The 19,560-nt window shown below is 58.6% G+C and overlaps 7 protein-coding genes across 7 annotated transcripts; 4 read left to right on the top strand and 3 right to left on the bottom strand.

Moving 5' to 3' along the window:
* Positions 1-143: 143 nt before the first annotated feature.
* CGGC5_v002307 (uncharacterized protein) lies at positions 144-459 on the top strand (the record flags this gene model as incomplete). Its single annotated transcript, XM_066150943.1, has 3 exons — positions 144-199; positions 259-387; positions 441-459. The coding sequence occupies 3 exons, from the start codon at positions 144-146 to the stop codon at positions 457-459; spliced, it is 204 nt and encodes a 67-aa protein (XP_066009626.1).
* Positions 460-1,036: 577 nt separating this feature from the next.
* Positions 1,037-3,228, bottom strand: Stk32a (Serine/threonine-protein kinase 32A; the record flags this gene model as incomplete). Its single annotated transcript, XM_032035296.1, has 7 exons — positions 1,037-1,568; positions 1,617-2,068; positions 2,120-2,275; positions 2,327-2,531; positions 2,587-2,698; positions 2,811-2,933; positions 3,186-3,228. The coding sequence occupies 7 exons, from the start codon at positions 3,226-3,228 to the stop codon at positions 1,037-1,039; spliced, it is 1,623 nt and encodes a 540-aa protein (XP_031885752.1).
* A 7,857-nt stretch (positions 3,229-11,085) lies between these two features.
* CGGC5_v002305 (uncharacterized protein) lies at positions 11,086-11,478 on the top strand (the record flags this gene model as incomplete). The annotated part of the gene is made up of 1 exon (XM_032035294.1): positions 11,086-11,478. One exon carries the CDS (start codon positions 11,086-11,088, stop codon positions 11,476-11,478), a length of 393 nt encoding a protein of 130 aa, XP_031885754.1.
* A 233-nt stretch (positions 11,479-11,711) lies between these two features.
* CGGC5_v002304 (putative RING finger protein) lies at positions 11,712-12,384 on the bottom strand (the record flags this gene model as incomplete). The annotated part of the gene is made up of 2 exons (XM_032035293.1): positions 11,712-12,304; positions 12,366-12,384. 2 exons carry the CDS (start codon positions 12,382-12,384, stop codon positions 11,712-11,714), a joined length of 612 nt encoding a protein of 203 aa, XP_031885755.1.
* A 1,880-nt stretch (positions 12,385-14,264) lies between these two features.
* On the top strand, positions 14,265-14,984 carry CGGC5_v002303 (Protein fmp-52; the record flags this gene model as incomplete). Its single annotated transcript, XM_032035292.1, has 1 exon — positions 14,265-14,984. One exon carries the CDS (start codon positions 14,265-14,267, stop codon positions 14,982-14,984), a length of 720 nt encoding a protein of 239 aa, XP_031885756.1.
* A 1,017-nt stretch (positions 14,985-16,001) lies between these two features.
* Positions 16,002-16,663, top strand: FMN1 (Riboflavin kinase; the record flags this gene model as incomplete). The annotated part of the gene is made up of 2 exons (XM_032035291.1): positions 16,002-16,118; positions 16,175-16,663. 2 exons carry the CDS (start codon positions 16,002-16,004, stop codon positions 16,661-16,663), a joined length of 606 nt encoding a protein of 201 aa, XP_031885707.1.
* Positions 16,664-17,057: 394 nt separating this feature from the next.
* Positions 17,058-19,371, bottom strand: CGGC5_v002301 (Transcription activator of gluconeogenesis; the record flags this gene model as incomplete). The annotated part of the gene is made up of 4 exons (XM_066150942.1): positions 17,058-17,108; positions 17,157-18,136; positions 18,311-18,955; positions 19,125-19,371. 4 exons carry the CDS (start codon positions 19,369-19,371, stop codon positions 17,058-17,060), a joined length of 1,923 nt encoding a protein of 640 aa, XP_066009625.1.
* Between the last annotated feature and the right edge of the window lie 189 nt (positions 19,372-19,560).

Raw genomic sequence — 19,560 nt, 5'->3', positions numbered from 1 at the left:
CCCCCCAGCTGCTGCCGCCGCCAAGGCGGTATCGACTCGGCAATTGAACAGAAGAAAGCAATCGCCCCTCTGCCCGCACACCCCAGGTCCGTATCCTCGGGTTGCGATGCGGTGCGGTGCGGCCAACGTTGCGTCCTTGTCGGATGGCAAGATGGAAAGTGGGTGGTGGTGGGAAGGGGGCGACAAGAGGGATCTGCAGGTGTGCAGCAGCAGCCCTCCCACCCCCGAGTTTCCCCCAAGACCACTTACCGGTTGCAGCGTCCCAGCCGACCAATGGCGACCCCCGGAACCGGGGACCGACTTGCTTGAATCGTCCAACGTCATCCAATCCCCGTCCGGGGCGAGGAAAGTATCGCAGCCAAACGGGCCAGACGCACGTTTCTCGAGGTAAGGAGTTATTTTGCATTGGTTGGGGTGATGCGGTAACCTTGTGGCAGCAGTAGCCTCGAACGACTGTGACAGCACGTGGAGAGAGAGCATGTAGAGTGTTGGCCTGTGTTATTACAAAGGGTATATTCTTGCTTGATGAGTTGTCCTATGTCACTTTGCTAATCCACGCTCCATACCGTCTTTGATGCTTCATGAATTTGGTTGCCCCTCGGTGTACCTTATCCTCCTGGAACCTTGCGATGAAGTGAATCGAGACAACAGCCTTGGCTCCGGCCAAGGGCGGCAGCGCAGAGACCGCTCTGGTCGTTTGCACACGGCACAGGCCGTCTCGCCTCCTGCCTGCTGGTGCCCGCCGACGAGGCCCGCCAAATGTGACATGCAGCCCGTGCCGTTGTAGTGCAGCCTCTCCTCTCGGGACGTCGCAGCGTCTTCACACTGCGACTTTTGTGTCGCATCCCTGGGCGAACGGGCACTAGCTTTGCCAACCATCGCCAGAACGCCACGGCCTGGCCGTGTCCTTCGTCCTCGACTCTGCGGGATCGTGGATACGGACCTGATGGTCCCCTTCGAGCTTTGCTGAGTTTCTCGGGTATCGATCCATCCTCGTTGCGTCTGTCCGTCTCTTCAACCTGTTCCATATCGTCTTCTAGCCAATAACCTGCCTGGCGCCCTCCTTGCCCAAAACGCCCCTTTCCTTGGGCTTCGGGCTGTGTCCTCTTCCCTTCTTGCCCCTAAAGAAACTGAATACTCCGCTTGAGCTCTCCGACTTGCCGTCACCCGTGGCGTTGGCGTCTGTGGGAAGCGTGGCGTCCTGCCGAGCGAGTTCTGACCAACTGCCGCCTCCGTCCAGCGTGACTGACATGCCGCCGGTTGGGCTGGTGACGCGCTTTCCGATCGCCGGCGGTGCGGCTCTCTGGTTGTGGTACTCGTTGGGCTGATAGTGCGGTATCGGGGGCGGCTTCACGGCTGGCCGGCGGGGCACGCCGCTGTGACTGCTGCCGGGCCGTCTCTCCAAGCTCGTGCTCTTTCGTAAGGGTGCCGGGGGCATGGTGTTCCTCCCTCCGTTGGTGGCCATCGCGGCGGGGGTGGCCTCGTCGGTGGTCAATGCCTGGGGCCCGCTGTTGGAGTGTAATTGATTCATGTCGCCGTTGGGGAATCCTCCTTCTTGCTCGGTGATTCTATGTACGTTAGCCACGTCAGGATATATGGGTTCATCGCAGCCATACTTCTTGTACGCGGCGAGTGTGTAGTCAAACGGCCGGAACTCGTTCTCAATCATGCGGTAGAGCTCGTCCTCCCTGATTTCCTTCTCCGAAGCGTCCTCCTTCAACCGTTCGCGGGGCTTTTGGCGTCTGGCTCTCGCCTCGAGGGGGGCCTCCTCCAACAGGAGCTCCTCAAGGTCGTATGTGGCGTCAAAGTTGGTCTTGTCAGCCGCCGGCACAAACACGGGCTCGATCTGCTTCCGCTCCAACGCTTCGAAATCAATCATCATGAAAAACTCATGCTTAGTGAAGCTCTCCCAGGTGGCACCCATCCGTGTGTCGCGGTTCGGGCTTAATGCGTCTCGGATGGCGTATAAACAGGGAAGGCTGACGGCGGGCTGTGTGACGGGGTATTTGGGGTTCGCGAGCTGGATCTGCTGGCTGAGGGTGCTTTCTGAATTGCCGTCGAATGGCCTCTGTAGGACGTTTAATCACAGTATCCGAAGTCTCGAGAAGAGTAGACCCACCTTGTTGTAGATGCACTCGTAGAAGAGAACACCCAACGACCACCAGTCTGCACGGACATCGTAGCCCTTGCCAGCATAAACTTCGGGAGCGAGATATGCGAGGGTGCCGGATTTGCTAGACAAAACCTTGCCGGGCACGATATCCGAGGCAACGTTCTTGTCCAGTCAGTATTTCGCTTCCGCCGGCAATTGTTAGTCAAAACTCACAAAGTCGGTCAAATGCACGTGGCCGTCTGCGTCGAGGAGGACGTTGTCGGGCTTGACGTCGCGGTGGATAATGTTTTGCTGGTGAATGTATCGGAGGGCACATCCTAGTTCGGCAATCCAGAAGCGAACTGCGTCTTCGGTGAAGGTCTTTCTCGAAATGTGAAATCGGAGGTCGCCGCCGCTCATCAAGTCAACAACCAGGTACCTGGAGAGTGGTCAGCAAGAGGCATCGTCGGGCAGCAATGGCAGGGCGGTCCCACATGTATTCGATGTCTTGGAAACTGTATCGCAGGTTGCAAATGAAGGGGTGGTTCACGTGCTCGAGCATCCGGCGCTCTCGTATGATGTTCCGCACGCTCTCTGATCGTACGACTGTTTGATAAGGGCAGTATCAGCATCTAGGTGATCCTATGGTGTCGTGCACGGCGTCCCATCGGGGCAGGAGGATGCCGTGCAACGAGGCGGTGTGTATGCGTGTATGTACCTTCATCTTTCCGGATATACTTCAAAGCAAAGGACAGGTTCGTGTCTTTTCGCTCGACGATGCGGACCTTACCGAAGGCGCCTCGACCGACGACTCGTAGCAGGCGGAAATGGTTGAGGTTGACTGCAGAGTGGAAAGATGCCGGTTAGCTTGGCGATGATCGGGCTGGTGGTGGGGAGAGGCGGCGGCGGCACGCAGAGCGGTGCCGTGCAGCGCTGCGCAGCGTGGTGGTGAGGCGAGTGCTGCGGCAAATGGTGGTTGCCGCCGTGCATTCAGTGACGGGACAGGACAGGACAGGACAGGAGCGTCGGGACGGGTCGAACAGCAAGCAGAGCTGTGTGTAGATAGGGTAGGTAGGCTGGGAGCGAGACATACCTTCGCCATCCAAGTCGATGGGCTTGCCCTGGCTATTGCCCATTGCGACGTGCAGTCGTCTTCAATGGCTCTCACGTCTGCACTGGTTGGATCTAGGGAAGACAGTGTCGACTGTCGCGCACCATGATCCAGACGTGTGTCGTTTTTTTGGGATGAAGGTGCCGCAGAATTGAAATCGGGGGCAAAACGAGAGCGAAAGGCAATGAGCGGAGCGAGAAAGAGAGACAGAGCCCAAACCAGCGAGAGAGCAGCAGATGGAGGCAGATAGATAGGAGTGGAGTCCGTCACAGTCAGCTGGCACGGGGTGACAGGGGGATGGCACCGTAGGAGGGCCAGTTGCTTCGAGTGATGGTCTCAAAATCGGGGACTCGGTGGTACTGTGGTGGAGGATTGGAGGGGATGGGGGTTCAAGGTCAAGGAGCGAGGGGAGACTGAGCTACGACCAGCAGACCTGAATTGATGGGGAGTAGGTGTATGTAGACAGACGGGAAAGACGAGGAGAGAGAGACTGTGTGAGAGAGAGCGGGAGAGAGAGGACGTGGAGCAGAGCAGAGGAGGGGAGGGGGGGCCCGTCGTTCAGTGGTCAGTCAGTAAGTACGGACCAAGCAAGTGCTGGCCAGTGAGAGCAGCGAAAGAGAGTGGCCAGTACCGTAGAAAAAAGGTACAATGTGAGTAGTGAACAGGGCCGCCGGACAGGGCAGGCAAGCAAACAGGGCGGGCGGCGGAGGAGAGGACGGGACAGGACAGAACAGACTCAGAAGAGAGCGGAGGCGGGAGAGGACGAGGGTAACGGAAAGAAGAAGGGATGTGCTACTTTTTGTCTTTTCCCTGTTTCGGGGACCAGGGCTGGCTGGAAATAACATAACACAAAAAGACGAGACAGAAGAAAAAGGAGAACATGCGTGTGTTTAGGGTGATGGGTAATTGTTCGCCTCTTGCTGGTCTGTCTGATGGTCTGCCGTCCGTTTGTCTGTTTCCCCCCAGCCCAGGGGAGACGAGTAGTGACAAGGCCAGGCCGGACCGGACCATCTACAAATCGAGCAAGCAAGCAAACAACGTCGTCGTTGTTGAATGGGGGTACAGGCACTAGGTACCCTTCCTTAGCCACAAGTCTCGCTCGTCTCCAGGGCACTGCTCGCAAGTCCAGAGTCCAGAGTCGTGACTGCGTACATACAGACTACGGATACATACACTGCTTTACATCCCAGGTACGATACGGGCGAGACAAGCGGCTATCTTGCGGCGTACGGTTCCGTCCCTCTGTTAGCGCACCTGGGCTTAGTGTCGAGAAGCAACTGCTCAATGGGTTTTGGTGTATTTGAGTTGGCGTCGGCGGCAGCGTCGCTGTGCCTGTCGGTGCTGTCCAGCGAGGAACTATCCGTACCGCAGCAGGTGGACTGTCGGTCTGCGTTGCCATGCGAGATATCTCAGCCGTGCACTGTCTGCCGGGCTACCTTTACGACGCCGAGGCTGGCCTGCTCTGGGCCTCTGGCAGGCACTCCAAGTACATGTCAATTTGGTTTGCAAATTATCGGGACGGACGCAGGATCGGTCGGTAATGTAGGTCAAGTAAGGTTAGGCCAGCCTAGCGCGGTGCTTGTTGCTGTCGCCGCCGCCGGGTGTGGTGCACGCAGTACTCTACCTAGTGCTGTACTCTGTACGGCGGGTGGTATCGCAGGCTGACGCATGTACCAAGCGGTATGGTGCCGTGGGCTCAGGTACTGTGTCCCGTCTCCCACGTTTTCTGGTGGTGGTGGTGGTCGTCGTCGTGGGAGGTGGGCGGCGGGTTGCTTGCGTGTGGCAGGGGCTTGCAATTGGAAGTGGGAGTGGGAGCCATAGTGGGAACCGACAGGCTTGTGCAACGAGGCAGGGATCGGTGGCTCGCCAATGACGAGGGGGTTGCTGGATGATGGATGATGCTAGTAATTAACGAAGCAACTTCACCATCCCTGACCTGCAGACCGACCGACGATACCCTGTCGAGAGTCTCTTTGCTTTTTTTTCCTTTCTTTTTTTTCCTTCTCTTGTTCATATCCCTGCCTGTTTGCGTCTGCATGCGGAAAAAGGTTAGCTTGCTTGCACCTGGGGCCATTCGGAAATGCATGTCCAACTCCCATGGTCTTGATATGCAGAGGCAGCAGAAATCGGGTCTGGGCAGCAGAAGCAGCGGGAGCATCAGAAAGCATCAAACTCTCGTCGTCAACCGCCCGCTGTTCAAAGACCGAATAGCATACAGATGCCGGGACGATTGAGCATGGCCGCAGCACGCGGAGACAAAGATGCATCAGGTTTCAGATGATCTGGTCGAGAAGTCTGCCAAAGAGGGCAAGGCGTCGTCTTGATGTCAGGCACCTTGCATCTATCTCCATGGCTCAGCTCAGGGCAGGCAAACAAGATGGTTTAGTCAGTGTAGGTAGGTGCGCCTGGGGTTGACGGCGAGACCAGCCGTAAGCAATCCGCAGCAAGTTCAGGAATGGGTGTCAAGGGTCTCGGCGAGCCAGGTCCAAGGAATCGCTCCTTATACGGAAGCCGGCATGGCAGATGAATGGCTGCAGGACAATGCCGTGGTGGTGTCTGTAGCGTCGTTGCCGTCTCCTCGTGGCTCTGGCGCGCAGACCGTAGCAGCGTAGCTCGATGAACAGCTTTCCAGAAGCGAACAAGGGGGGAATCCATCTCGTGGCATTCTAGATTTCCGCAGGAGCTTGTCAAAATGCCATCTGCCACCCATCAAGCCACACGAGATTGTAGTATGTGGTCCAAACTCCCTCCTGCAAAGCGAACGTGTATCTCCGTCCGTGGAGGACTGTGGCACACGACCACTCTCAACTCCCCGGTACGTTGTTTCTGTCGTCGTCGATCGTCCGTCGTCGCCCCGCGTCTCCTCCCGTCGGCCTCGTTTCTGTTGCTCGGCCCATGTCGAGTCGTGTCGACGATGACCATTGCAGTCTTGGTATCTTGCGCATGATTCAAGGGTCTCAGAGCTGCAGGCCATCTCAGCCCGGGTCGTAAAATAAGGAACGTGGAGGGAGAAAAAACACAAACAGCCAAGTGAGATGTGGATGTTGGAGAGTCCGAGCAAAGGAAGCAGCCGGGCGACTACCGCGCAGGTACCTGCAGCGCTGCAGAGTCCCTGATTTTGCGGCGCGGCGGCGTCCCCGGCGCAGGAACAGCACGCCCAAGGACGAGGGTAAATTAGGGAGCGAGCTCACCAGCAGCATCCTCACGGCCGCTAGATGCGCGCGAGTAGCGGCTGCCGGACCGCTGTGACGGAAAAGTAGCCGTATGTACCTCCAATTTACCCTCATTTCTTGAAGGCTGAGGGACGTGCGCTGAAGTAAGATTGTCTGGCTGTTCCTGGCCACCTGGCTCTGGCTGGCGCTGGGCAGAAAAGGCAGTTAGTTGCAGGGCAGTTGCGGTTGCCGCCATCACAGTTCGAGTTGCAAACTATGGCAAAACCGCCTCAGTTCCGCTGCTTGACGTCCGGGAACTTTCCTCTAGAGATAAGGTACCTAACGCAAGGTACGTGACATTTTACGAACTGGCCAATGGCGTCAACCTCAACTCCGGCTCTACCAACGTCTTTCCCCGTTGCGCAGTCTTCAGAGTCCCGACTCTGCGACTCTCTGACTTTGAGCCTGGCCGGTGCTCAACTGCACCAAACTCTGTCTTCTCGTCTATGGAAACACCAGCACAGCAGCAGCATACCGTCTAATCATTTTGGTCCCTCGACTGCCGAACGCCCGCGCTTTGGAAACAAACGGACTAGAAGCGAACTGTCCTAGAAGGACAAGTCCGTACCACTAGCTGCCCATCGGAAGAAGCTAAATTGTCTCGCCAATCCGGGGCCTTCCGGCGACTGAGAAATGCCTCGAAACATGCCATAACCTGTCCAATCGAGGAGCCAAAACATTCTGGCCACGAGGTCAACCGCTTCTGACCCCCTTCTGCGCCTGCGACGGATCTCTGCCTAGTGGCCGGACGAACCCACGGCGGACACTCGGCTTGACCAAAATCCATCCAGCCAGCAAGGATATCGATGCCACCGTCAGCAGCAAAGTCAATTGTCGTCATGGCCTCCATTGCACCTTGTAAGGCGTGACGACCACGTTAACGGACAAGTCTTTGTTGAGCAGCTCCAAGCCACCAGGAACAGGCCACGCTGGGAAGCCAACATCACAGCGTCGGCTTCGTGCTATGCTGAGGCCCACTGTGGAAACGCAAACACACGGCTGGGAATCAGGAAGCGTGGAATCATGGAAGCCCAGCGTCGATCTAGCGGGTTTCTGCATATCGACTACTGACTGACGGACACAGTCGAACGTCCACGCCAACTCGCCCTGCAAACGGGCGGCGCACATTGGTGTGGCCGCAATCGGGAATAGATTGAGCATCCGCAGGACGGCGCATTAAGCATCCTTGCCAACCACGTGCGGCGAACATGATGCTGAACATCACGTTGCTTCTGCAGTTTTGCCGCACACATTGTCATTCTGACTTACCGTGCCGTCGAGGAAGGGATCCGCCAGTCCTGTCTTGCGGTTGCGGATGTCGCACAAGGGCCTCCCGTCTGAATCACATGGTCATTTCAGCGAAAACGCTCCGTGCTGGCGGCCATGCTCCGACGTCTTTCCGCTCTGGGGGGACAGGTCCGCACGACTCCGACTCATGGGTCGAGCTAAACATGCAAGAAATGTCGTCGTCGGCGCATCTGGCGGTTTCGCCCCACGAACTGCCCAGGTTGCACTTCTCAGGCCCAGCCAAGTCGGTCGTACGCCCGCTGCAGGTTTGGGATGGCCCCGGGGAACGGTGCCCACCTCGACGAAAAGCGACATTCGGTTCCCGACGCTCTGCCATCTGCGACGCGCTACACCCGCGTCTCGAGGATTGATCAGACTGCTTCGAAAGTTCTGTCGCGCTGATGGATTGCGCCGCCGCCCCCGCAATCCAAGGCCGCGGTCATCCCGCCTGCCAGCTGAAGCGCAGGGCTGGACCAGTCCAAGACACGGAGCCCGATGTGGAACGGCAGCATGTGCGGCCTTCTGGAAAGATTCTGCCCCTTAGATTCATGCCGCCGTCCCAGATTAGCGACTCGTCTCTTTCCCGTCCGCCCTCCACCGGCCACGCGGGACTGACAAGACCCTGCACGAACATCAACCAACTCGAGACAATGCTGCAGTGGGAACCGCTGTCGGGGCAAGAAACAAAAAAAGGCAGTCTTCCGTTTGACGCCACGCTTCGTCACGCATGTCAAACCAGGCACAGGTTGAAACGTTTACGATAAGTAAAGAGAAGCCACATCTCCCGCCGGCCACGCCTAAAATAGACGACTCGTTGATGAATTGGAATCTCCATGGATAACGTAATTTCCATGTGCAACATCCATCATCCATGATGCAGCAAACAAACGGCCAACAGCACCGACAAACCACGACTGCAGCATCCCACTGCCGGACCCGGGCCCCCCCTTCCTCCCACAGAGAGATCATCCCAATTCTGCAGGTTCGTTTCAGATGCTCCGGATGGAGAAGCTCAGGAGCACACCTGTTCGCACTCGACGCCGGTCATCTCCGTCAAACGCAACACATGATCCCTTACTGGCCCCTTATTAACATTTGACAGCTGGCGATACTTTTGTGCACACGTCTGTAATGCTAGCACTTGCAGCACACGCGACACGCCTGACTTTTTTTTCTCGTCTAATCACGAGAGCTGTGGGCTTCGCGTCCAGGCATCTTCTGGATTACGCTGCTGATCCTGCAGATCGCATTCAAACCCAAAACACGACTGCCGCGACAGTCGGTCCTTGTCGCCTCCTTTGGCAGGCCCCATTTCAGGGGTGCGCACGCATATTGGCTCCCCCGCGCGTTTCTTGGGTCGTATTTGACTGACGTCTCGACGCGTCCACCAGGAGCCTCATTTCTACCTCCCCCCGTTTGGTAATATATTTAAGCTTGCTCACCTTCCGCATCGGATTCGTGGCGCTGTTGCTGACTGTCGCAGAGTCGCTGGCACATGAAGCCGAATGAAGACCTACGGCGCCGTACAACGTCAACCGCCGGCTTCCACGTGGTGACGGAACAGCGAGGCCTGTGGTGCCCTGGGCCGGTTGCGCAGGTAGAACCGTCGGCTGCTACGGAAGCAGTAGCGAGTGGCTTTGAGGAGTGCCACAGTGGGATCGGCCGTGACGGCCGGCCGGCCATAATCCCTTTCTTGTGCAGAGGCGTCGTGGTGTGATGTTGATCCCCCGGCTCGCATTCCAGCGGCGACGGCTTCTTCCATCGCTTTTTTGGCAACATTCCTCCGTTGGGTCAATGCATCGGTGTCGTGGTTCAGCCGACCGACGTCGTCCACATGCATCCTCGTTAATGACAGGGCACTGCGGACGTTCCTACAGGTCGACCGTGTGAGCGAGGCCACCAGCAGCAGGCTTGCGAAGCTACATCCTGCGGGAATCCCTTCATCATTAACAACATTGCCAAAGGGCGGTTTCAACCAGATGGCCGCACTGGCCAGCGGTGGTCACTCGCGGCCTGTGCCGCAGCGTTGCGTCGTGAGGACAGGGCCAGACCGCAACTCTCATTTCACGTCTCATGCCGGTTCGCCAGCAAGTGCTGCGCAAGGGTCGAGAATGACGACCTTTACCGTCCTTTTGCAAACTCGGGACGCCCTCACCGGCGCTGTGCCGCCTCCTGTTCCTCGGGCCAGAGCGCACGCGAGCATTTCGAGATCTGTACACACGACGGATGCCACCGCGAGGCCTGTCTTGCCCGTGCCTGGCCAAGGATGTCAAATATCGTTACCGGGAGGCGCAAACGACGGTGGCTTGACGTGCTGCACCATGGAACAAAGCTTCAAAGGAGAAGGGCAGGTCGAAAATTTCCATCAAGGGCCTTCTCTAGGAAATGCCGCCTACTTGTGTGACTGAGAGCATGCAATATGATTGGCGCAGGCTTGCCCCGGATCTGGAGAGGCGGCCCTTCCGCGCCACCCGAGATGTCACGAACCGCGGATAGCTAGCTTAGTTGCTGCTTCGGCCGAGACAACTGGACCCATGGAGGTGACCGATGGGCAACGCGAGGAAACATCTACAAATGTCAAGTGGCATTCCCGGGGGCTGAAGGAAGCCTTCGTAGGGGCTGTGCAGTTTCAAAACATGAAAGATGTCGAGATTTGAAGCTTCAGATCAGAGACATTCGCATCTTGGAGTGGCATGGCATGCATGCCGGCTCGTCGTCTTTGAGGGATGGTCTGTCTTGCCTTGTTGCGGGGGAATGTGACAAGGCATGCTTCCAACGTATGGAAGTGTGTCCATCATTCTTCAGACGTGTTGTACGGCCGATGGGGGCAAGACTGTCATATAACCCGGTGGGCGAAGTTGCCACATGCGGCGGTGAGGCTCGACGGCCGAATGCAGCGCGGAGGTGTCACCGCCGTCCAATCAGCCTGTGGGGATGATTTCGGAGGTCTCTACGACTCGGAAAGCGTTTCCCGCAGCAGCATGATTCCGGAGAGCATTGTGCGAAGGGTGAGACTCATCGGGGGAGCTCTCGGGAGCTGGCCCAGGTAGAGCTCCGGGAGGTAAACTGCATCACGGGCCAGTGCGCCGAAGGAATTGGCCGCAATGCAGCACGCAGTATGCGTCAGGTTTGAATTGGCTCGGAGTGATGTGAAAATAAGCATGGCGACGAGCTGGGGGTGCGCCGCAACTGCCCGTCTCGTCTGTTGGACGTATTGATGACGTCACCGAGCCGAAGAATGATGGCACGTCGATGCAGCAGCTCCCACCACAGCGGAAGCTCGTCACTCCTACACAAACCAAACAAATCAGAGCTCGCATCTAACCTCAATTGACCTCTCTTAACTTCAATTCTACGAGCAAATCCTTACACGGTCCGTCAGTATGGCATTCCAAGCTCTCCGATCCGTCAACCTCCGCGCAGCAGCGGGCTCCCTGAGAGCTCCCTCGACAACACGCGCCCTCACCGGCACGGCGGCCGCGCGCCTGCCGTACAAGGACACTCAAGACCGCAACTCCATCAACACGGGCACCACGGAGGCGACCAAGTCGGGGCGCGACCAGGACGCCGCCAAGGACTCTGAGGCGTTTGACCCGTCCAAGACGCGGCCCGAGACGGAGCGCAAGGAGGGCAGCGACGAGCTCCACGCCTCCGGTGCGAATCAGAAGCTGTCGAAGCCGCAAGGCGAGAACTCGAGTGGAAAGGGCGCGGGCAAGGAGGTTAGGAAAGGAGGAAAGAGCGGCGGCGGCAGCGCCCCGAAGGCGGGTACCCCTTGAGGGATGAATACTTGGCTAGCATCATGAGAGAAGCATGGGCGTGTGTACACAAAATCATCAACAGCATCAGGACAGAGACGGCGTTTGTCTCGACATAATCATGATTTGAGCATTTCTGAAGGCCGTGTGATGCCTTGTCCGCCGCCGTGAACGTTTCAACAGACTCCGAGGATATCAATGCAACCCCAACTCCAAACACCTTCGTCACCGCCCATTCTATTGCTTCCTCATTCTTATGCATACAGCCCGTCGGGATCGTCATTCTCCTCGTCGTCCTCCACGACGATCTGCTCCTTCTTCTTGGTCAGGTCCTTCCGGCACATGGGACAGCTGCCCTTGCTGCGCAGCCAGGGGCTCACGCACTCGAGGTCGAAGCGGTGGCTGCTGTGGCACGGCAGCTCGACGATGAGGGGGTACTGGTCGTCGAGGAACTTTTCGGCGCAGATGGGGCAGGCCTCGTCCTTGCCGAGGGACTTTTTGGGGACGCGGTCGAGCGAGTCGAGGTACTCCTGGCTGACGCCGGGGATCTCGGAAGGCGGGCTGTTGATGTCGGACTCGAGGGCCTCGACGAGGGAGGAGAGGAAGCGGGCGTTGTCGTCGTTGGGGGCCGTCGAGAAGAGGGTCTGGAACTGTTGCTGGAGGAGGTGGTACAGGGCGGCGGCGTCGACGGGCGTGGGCGTCGCGTGAGGGTTCGTGTGGCGGTGCTCCTGGGGCGACGAGGGGGCGGCGTCGGTCGTGAGGTTGGCGAGGAAGGAGGTGAAGGAGGACATGTCGATGCGGCGGGTCCCGGACTGGGTGGAGGGCCCGGGCTTGATGTTGTGCTCGACTGCGTGTAAGTCAGTATCAGACGTAAAGGGTAGAGTTTGGTGCTGCCGGGGAGCATCTACCTTCGTACTGGGTGGCCATTGTGGGCGACTGTGTCCGCTGGTTGTTGCTGTGAATTGGACAAAAGACAAGTCTGGTGAAGATCGAAAAGGTGCCGTGCGGTCGGATCAGAGCAGCTTTTGGAGCAAGGGTGAGGCTGCAACGGCGATGATGTGGCTAGGCAGTCAGGCAGTCGTGTGGTGTCGCAAGTTCGGTCGGCGGAGGATTGCTTGGTGAGGGGAAGGTCAAGGATGGCGGGGTGAGAGAGCTTCTGTGCTTCTGCTTCTAGCGCATGCTACAGGGATCAGCACCCCGCGTCGACGGCAGAAAAGTGTGGCTGCACCGCCGCCCTCGCCTCACCTTCCAACCTCCAACCTCACCGCAGCTTGTGCTCGAGGTGTTGACCTCACCTTGGACCCGTCGGCCGCTGCTGCCGAAAGTCTGTTGCAGGAGGTGACTTCATTATGTGAAGACGTTTCTCGCAGATCTCTGTAAGCAGCTCGCAGTCTTTGGCCAGGCAATTGACGATTTTCTCGGGAGGGCCGAGTCGCCATTCCGCTTAGGATTCCGCTATGGAGCTCCAGGCCGGCGGAGTATCCGCACGTCACCTCATCTTTATCGCCGATGAGTGCTCCTAAGAGACCGGGGAGATGGATCTCGTTGCTACTTTGCACCGAAACACCCCACGGTCTTGGCGATGGCATCAGGGTGCCTTGCCTTTGAGGCTTGAGGCAGAGGGAGAGCTTTTTTCCTCTTGCAGCAATAAAATATGAGGTCAGGCGCCGCGTCCAGTCGGGACAAATCCCAGAAGCCGTGGATCCCGCGGCGATAAGGCAGCAGGCACGCTGAGCTCTCCGTCTAAGCGGAGTTTGCATGATCAGCTAGCTGCTGCGGACTTGCCAGGTTTTCCCCGACTTTTTTTTTTCTTCATCCCATCAGCGTGTATGTGTTGGTTCTCGTTGCTTCTGGTTTTCCGTGGGCGGTGCCGGATTTCCCTAGCTGTCTCGTCTCTGTGGTCTCGAGCTCCAAAATCCAGGGCGGAGAGAAGTCAAAATGAAGCGAGCGGTGCTAGTCATGAGCCGTAGCAGCGTACGTGCTCATTCATGCAAAGGCGGCCGCGCTGCAGAGACGGAGCTCGCGAACCTAAGGTGGATCAACATCGCAGGTCACAGAGCGAACAGCTCCAGCTGATGTGTAATCCATGGATGGTCAGGGAAGCAAAAGCATGGCATGACAAAATCAGCATCGCCGTTGGAGTGTGGGGCATCCAGAGGTGTGAGACCGTGATAGAAACCCGCTCCGACCTCCCTGTCTGAGCTTAAAAAACTAGACCGTACCGACTCTGCTATCCGTCGTCCCTTCACCCCTCCATCCCTGCCGCTACTCCTCCTCCGTCCCAGCTGCTAGTTGGAAAGCACCCGAGAGCTACTCTGCTCTGAAGTTACAGCCTTTCGTCATCTTCGAGCCCAGCCCTGCCCTCACACCCCAAAACACTCGAGCGAGAGCAACAGCCTTTACCAATCATCCATTCAACCTGCTCCTTCTCTCAATTCCGCCTATCCCCTCATTTGGCCTCGTCGCACCCCCTCACGGCCTTGTCTCACCAAGCACACACAGACGTCAGGCCGTAAAGCAGGAAAAGGAAGAAGACGCAAGTCCCATAAAGCCCGGCCTCGACAGCATCAACCTCTCCCACAGACGTCCTGCCCTCTCTTTCTCTCTTCCCATTTCTGTCCATTCACACAGACAATAAGGAAGCGCCGACAGCTGCAGCATCACAGACCAAATCGTCCTACCTAGCTACCAAACCGCCGGGTCAACAACGGTCGTCGTATCATTCTCGCATATCGCTCACCGCAACCTTGCCCACCGCTCATCAAAGCAGCACCTCTTAAACTTCACTTTTTACAGAAACGCACACCATGGCGCACTCGGCCGCAGTCATCGGCTCAACCGGCCTCGTCGGATCCCACATCCTGTCGAACCTCATCAACTCGGAGGCCTTTGCCGTCGTCAACACAATCTCCCGCCGTCCCCCCAAGGCCGGCGGCCTCACTCTCAAGCCCATCATCGAGGCCGACACCTCCGCGTGGCCCCCGAAGCTCGCCGCCCTGCAGCCGCTGCCGACCGTCGTCTTCTCCGCGCTGGGCACCACCCGGGCCGCCGCCGGCGGTATCGCCGAGCAGTGGAAGATTGACCACGACCTCAACGTTGAGCTCGTCAAGGCCGCCAAGGCAGCCGGCGTCAAGGCCTTCATCTTCGTCTCCTCCGCCGGCACCCGCGGCGCCATCTCCGGCCAGGCGCCGTACTCCAAGATGAAGAACGGCGTCGAGGATGCCATCAAGGAGGCCGAGTTCGACCACGGCATCATCCTCAAGCCCGGCATGATCCTCGGCCAGCGCGAGCAGGGCCGCGCCGGCGAGGGCATCTTCCAGAGCGTCATCAAGGGGCTGGGCATGGTGAGCCGGGCCGCCCAGGACAGCCTGGGCCAGGACGCCGAGGTCATTGCGCGCGCCGCCGTGCACGCTTCCGTTCTCGTCGAGCAGGGCAAGGCGCCCAGCGGCCTGTGGGTGATTGAGGCCCACGACATCGTCCGCCTCGGCCGCACAGAGTGGAAGCACGGCGCCTGGCCCCGATCGTAGAGTTGGAGTCAAACGGTGTCTCTGGGGTGGTGGAACGTTACGGGTGCGATGAGTCGCTGCCATCGGCCGGCCGTCCGTCGGAAGAATGTCCCACCTGTGTCTTGTCGTCCCGCGGCTCATTTCCGCCGTGACACGACGCCGGCGAGATTTCTCGGGATAATGGCGTGTCCATCGTTTCCTGTGGCGTGCATTGGCACCCCGGAGCGTGTTTCGTGCGGTGTCACGACGTCCAGGAGGTGAAGTCGTTGGTGTAAGTGCGTGGGCTTGTCCGGCTCGGAGCTGGCCCCGCCAGCCCCGAGTTTCCTACACTTTATCTGTTCCTGTCAATATTCCCCGTTTCCTTTCCTTGTTGATATCCCCGTGTAAACGCTCCTGTATGAAATACCACCACTGTCTTTAGAGGTCAAGCCCAGGCAACGTTTTGTTTGTTAGTTCTTGATTTGAAGGGTTGTTAGTGTCGCAGCAAAATTATACCACGAAAAATACCAGTCTGCTGTTCTCGGAACCGAGCCGGTTGGACCTCCCGTCCCTGTGAAGTGTCATGCGGTGAATCATTGGACGATAACATGCATGCAATATGCAGACAAGAAAAACAGAGGGTCAGACGGCTTGCCGCTCATCTCACAAACCGTGGATCTTCCGGCGCTCGTGCCCCACATCCTACTGCAGACCCCGATCCGCCAGTGGCCGATCGTTAAACTGATAAACGGAGCCTTATCGAACCTGCCCGAACCGTGACCCCTCCATCACATCACAGCTGCGCTGCCCCACCACATCTCATCGGCGGCGACTCACTCGCAATCTTTCTCTCACGACCACCCTCGAGGTTTTGCTTACCGTCACACTGCTTTTCGGGTTCGATCATCTGAACTTGCGCGCGCGCGTCTTCTCGTCTGGGTCTTAAACACGGCGTCTCGCCCCCCGCATTTCAAGATTCACAGAGAGACACACAGGTGTCATATACTCAGTCTCACTCGTGATTAATCAGCACACACACACACACAACAGACACTCACCATGGCGGAAGAAACATCACGTCCCCTCATCGTCGGCCCCGACTCTGGCCCCGAGGCCCCCTTCCCGCTCAAGATGGAGGGCAAGGTCATCTCGGGCTTCGGTCGCGGATCCAAGGAAGTGAGTCCCACCCCTCCTCCTCCATCCCGCAGCAGCGCAGATCTAACCGACAAAAGCTGGGCATCCCAACCGCCAACCTGCCCGTCGACTCCTCGCAGACGCCCTGGATCGACGACACAAAGTCGGGCGTCTACTTCGGCTGGGCCTCCCTCGCCCTGCCCGCCTCGCACCCGGACCGCGTCGCCGCCGGCCACGGCCCCGCCCAGCCCACGCTCGAGTTCCAGCTGTACCCCATGGTCATGTCCATCGGCTACAACCCCTTCTACAAGAACACCGTCCGCTCCGCCGAGGTCCACGTGCTCCACAAGTTCGCCGCCGACTTTTACGACTCCCACATGCGCCTGCTCATCCTCGGCTTCGTCCGCGAGGAGAAGGACTACAAGTCGCTCGACGCCCTCATCAAGGACATCAACCTCGACTGCGACGTCGCGCGCGGCTCGCTCGACAGGCCCGCCTGGGCGCCCCCCGCCGACCTGCGCCCCGGAGCCGACAAGGCCGGCACGCTGGACGCGAGCTGGCTGGTGGAGCCCCTGCCCAAGAACTAGACTATGTTTTTCATGATCACGATGTCACTCGGAAGAAACCACGATATTCAGCGTTTAGAAATTCTAGAATTGAAAATATAAAACCTGGGGAATCTGTTCTTGTCGAAAAGGGGGCTTTGCTTGGGGAGGTGTGACTGTCCCTCCTTGCCCCTGGGGGTGGCTGAAGTGAAGCTGCGCGGGAGAAAAGGAGGAAAAAAAGAAACAAAATCGGCAGAAGCCCATGAATATGAACCGTTTACCCATCAAGCCCCAGATGCGCCGTCCGGCTCTCCTCTCTGCGATGGTAGACACAGGAGAGCCGTGTGTTCGATTGGTTATGAAACTCGCAACCCGTTTCCAAACGCCTCCCATGCCTTCATATATGCCCTGGTCGCCCCTTTTTACACACACCGTCTCAGACAGCCAGTTGATGCGGTTCCTTGTTCTGGTAATAGCACGGCAGGAACTGGAAAGAGTCAGCAACCGACACACAAAACACACTCGGGGTACTCACATTAACCACGATCAACATGGGGATATCAAACACGTCTCGCTTAATCATCCAGCAGTACCGGCAGTCCACCTTGCCGTCCTTTTCAATCTTGGAGATGCCGTGCTCGCCGTCGATGCGGGTGACGCGGTTGCTGAGGATGCTCTTGCGCGGGTCCTGCTGCGGCGTCATGTCGGACGAGGCGGCGGCCTCCGTCTGCTCCTTTGTGCGGTACTTGAGCACGCGGCACGTGCGGTTGACGCTGCCGCGGCTGTCGCCGAAGGCGAGGTGGGAGAAGTCGTCGTAGAACTCGACGACGCTGTCGTCGTCGAGGATCTCGGCGATGAAGACGGGCTGCTTGCGCGGCGCGCCGCCCTCGCCGTTCTTGATCTGGTCGACGAGCGCGGCGGACGGCACCTTGGGCGTCGAGAAGCCGGCGCGGCCCGTGTTGCGGCCGCTGTTGGTCGCCGAGGACGGCGTGCCGCCCGTGTTGACGTTGAGGTTCGGGTCGTTGCCGAGCAGGACGTCCTTGGTCCAGCCCGTGAGGGCGATGAACTCCTTGTTGACGGCGGCGATCTCGCCCGTGCGGCGGAGGACGATGGTCGGCGCGGAGCAGTGGTGCATGAACTCCTCGTACTCGAACAGGGTGCGCTGGAAGCACTTCTCCATGAAGATGAGGTCCTGCCGGCTGAGCGTCTTGGTGCACGCGATGAAGGACGGGCGGATGCTGGCGAGCGCCTTGGCGATGCGCAGCGTCCTGTTGGCGGAGAAGCGTTTCGGGAGGTATTCGATGAGGGCGTGGAAGCCGGCCAGGTAGGGGTACGGCTCCTTGACGGTGTCGTAGATGGACGAGGGGTCGCGTTGCCGCTTGCCCAGCAGGGAGTGAGGGCCTGACTTCTGGGGCTGGCCGGGCTTATTGTTGTTGTTGTTGCCGGCCTTGGGGCGCGAGGGGGCGGATATGGTCTGGGAGTTTCCAACAGCGCCAAAGTTCCCACTTGGAGATCCTTCAAACGTAAAGTTAGTAGGTTGCGGGCTGGCGGTGTTGTCTGTGCTTGGGCTATGTAGGCTTGTTGGGCCGGCAGCGATGGCGTAGGCATGTGGGAGCCCATGTTGCAAGTTGCCTTGTTGGTACATGCCGTTGGAAGACTGGTCTACACCCATGAAATCGTTGATCATACCGCTATCGTAGACTTGGCCAAACTGATTGTTGCCATTGCCAAAGACGTTTGTGGATCCAAAGTTGACCGCTTCACCACTTGGTCCGGATAATGAGCCGTCCCGCGGAGGGGTCTCCGCCGCGCCGGACGACATGTGCCCGAGCATGCCAAACTCCATGGCGCCGTACTGGCTGCCAAAGTTGAGCCCTTCCAGGTCAAAGTTGAAGATGGCCGGGTTGCTCGGGTCGAATAACGTATTGAACGGGTCGTTGGTGACCTGCGGCGAGATCATGCCGCCAATGGACCGGCCGTTGTTGCCGCCCGGTTGCGGGAACGACGGCGATATCGGCGACGGTTGAGCCTGGAACGGGAGGCCTTCGGGGATGGCGACGGGCGTCTGCTGGCCCGAGTATACGGGGAACGAGGTGGTGGAGCTCTGGCCAAAGTACGTGCTGCCGGCAGTCGAGGCCGTGTCCGAGGTCCCGCTGTGATGCCGCTGGCCGTTGGGGCGGGCCGGGGCCGCGTTGGGGTTGTAGTTGGGCCCGAGGACCGGCCGGAGAGCCTCCGGCGGCGCATCGTGGAGATACTTTGCCTTTTTGCGAACACCGTCCTGGCAGGCGTCTGCGAGCCCGCGCTTGATGCATCGCTGACAAGGTCGTTCATCTCCTATAGCCATCACATCAGCACAAGGTTTGGTCGCAGAAGACGCCGTATACGAGACTAAAGATGACATGGACCTCCAATTACCACGGAGGAGGGACAATCACACGAATTCACTTGACTACCACAAGACTGTCGCGAGAGCCGGACCCTGAGGAATCGAGCAGGAGCTTACCGCAGGTCAGATGGGCTCGTTGGCAGGCGAAACACGCCCGGCGAGCCTTCTTCCTCCTCGGCCGTGAAGGGTCCTTGGGATCGTACTTCTTCTTTACCTCGCCGTTGTTGTCGTTGCCGCTATCGTGGGACTCGGCCATCTTCTCGTCGTCGTCGTCTTTTACGGGCGTCTCGTCGTCGTACTCGTGGTCATTATCTGACATGGCATCCGAGACCTCAGTCCCGGGCTCCTCGAGGCCGTCCGGCATGTTGTCTTGGTTTTATATGCAAGCCTCTCTCTCTCCTCAGGCAGAACAGGACAGCGACAGCGGCGAGCCAAGCTTGCCGCGGTGACGGGCACGGCGCTGCAAGGCCCTGGTCCAGGACTGTTCCCTGGATGCTATGTTTGCGAAACCACACGGCTCACTCCCAGACGTGCCGTAATGTGCTTGGTGTCG

The sequence above is a fragment of the Colletotrichum fructicola genome (genome assembly GCF_000319635.2).
Source record: "Colletotrichum fructicola Nara gc5 chromosome Unknown KSG_Nara_v1_contig01, whole genome shotgun sequence".
NCBI lineage: Eukaryota > Fungi > Ascomycota > Sordariomycetes > Glomerellales > Glomerellaceae > Colletotrichum > Colletotrichum fructicola.
Note: the sequence above shows the minus strand (reverse complement) of the source record. Positions and strands in the feature narration are given on the sequence as shown.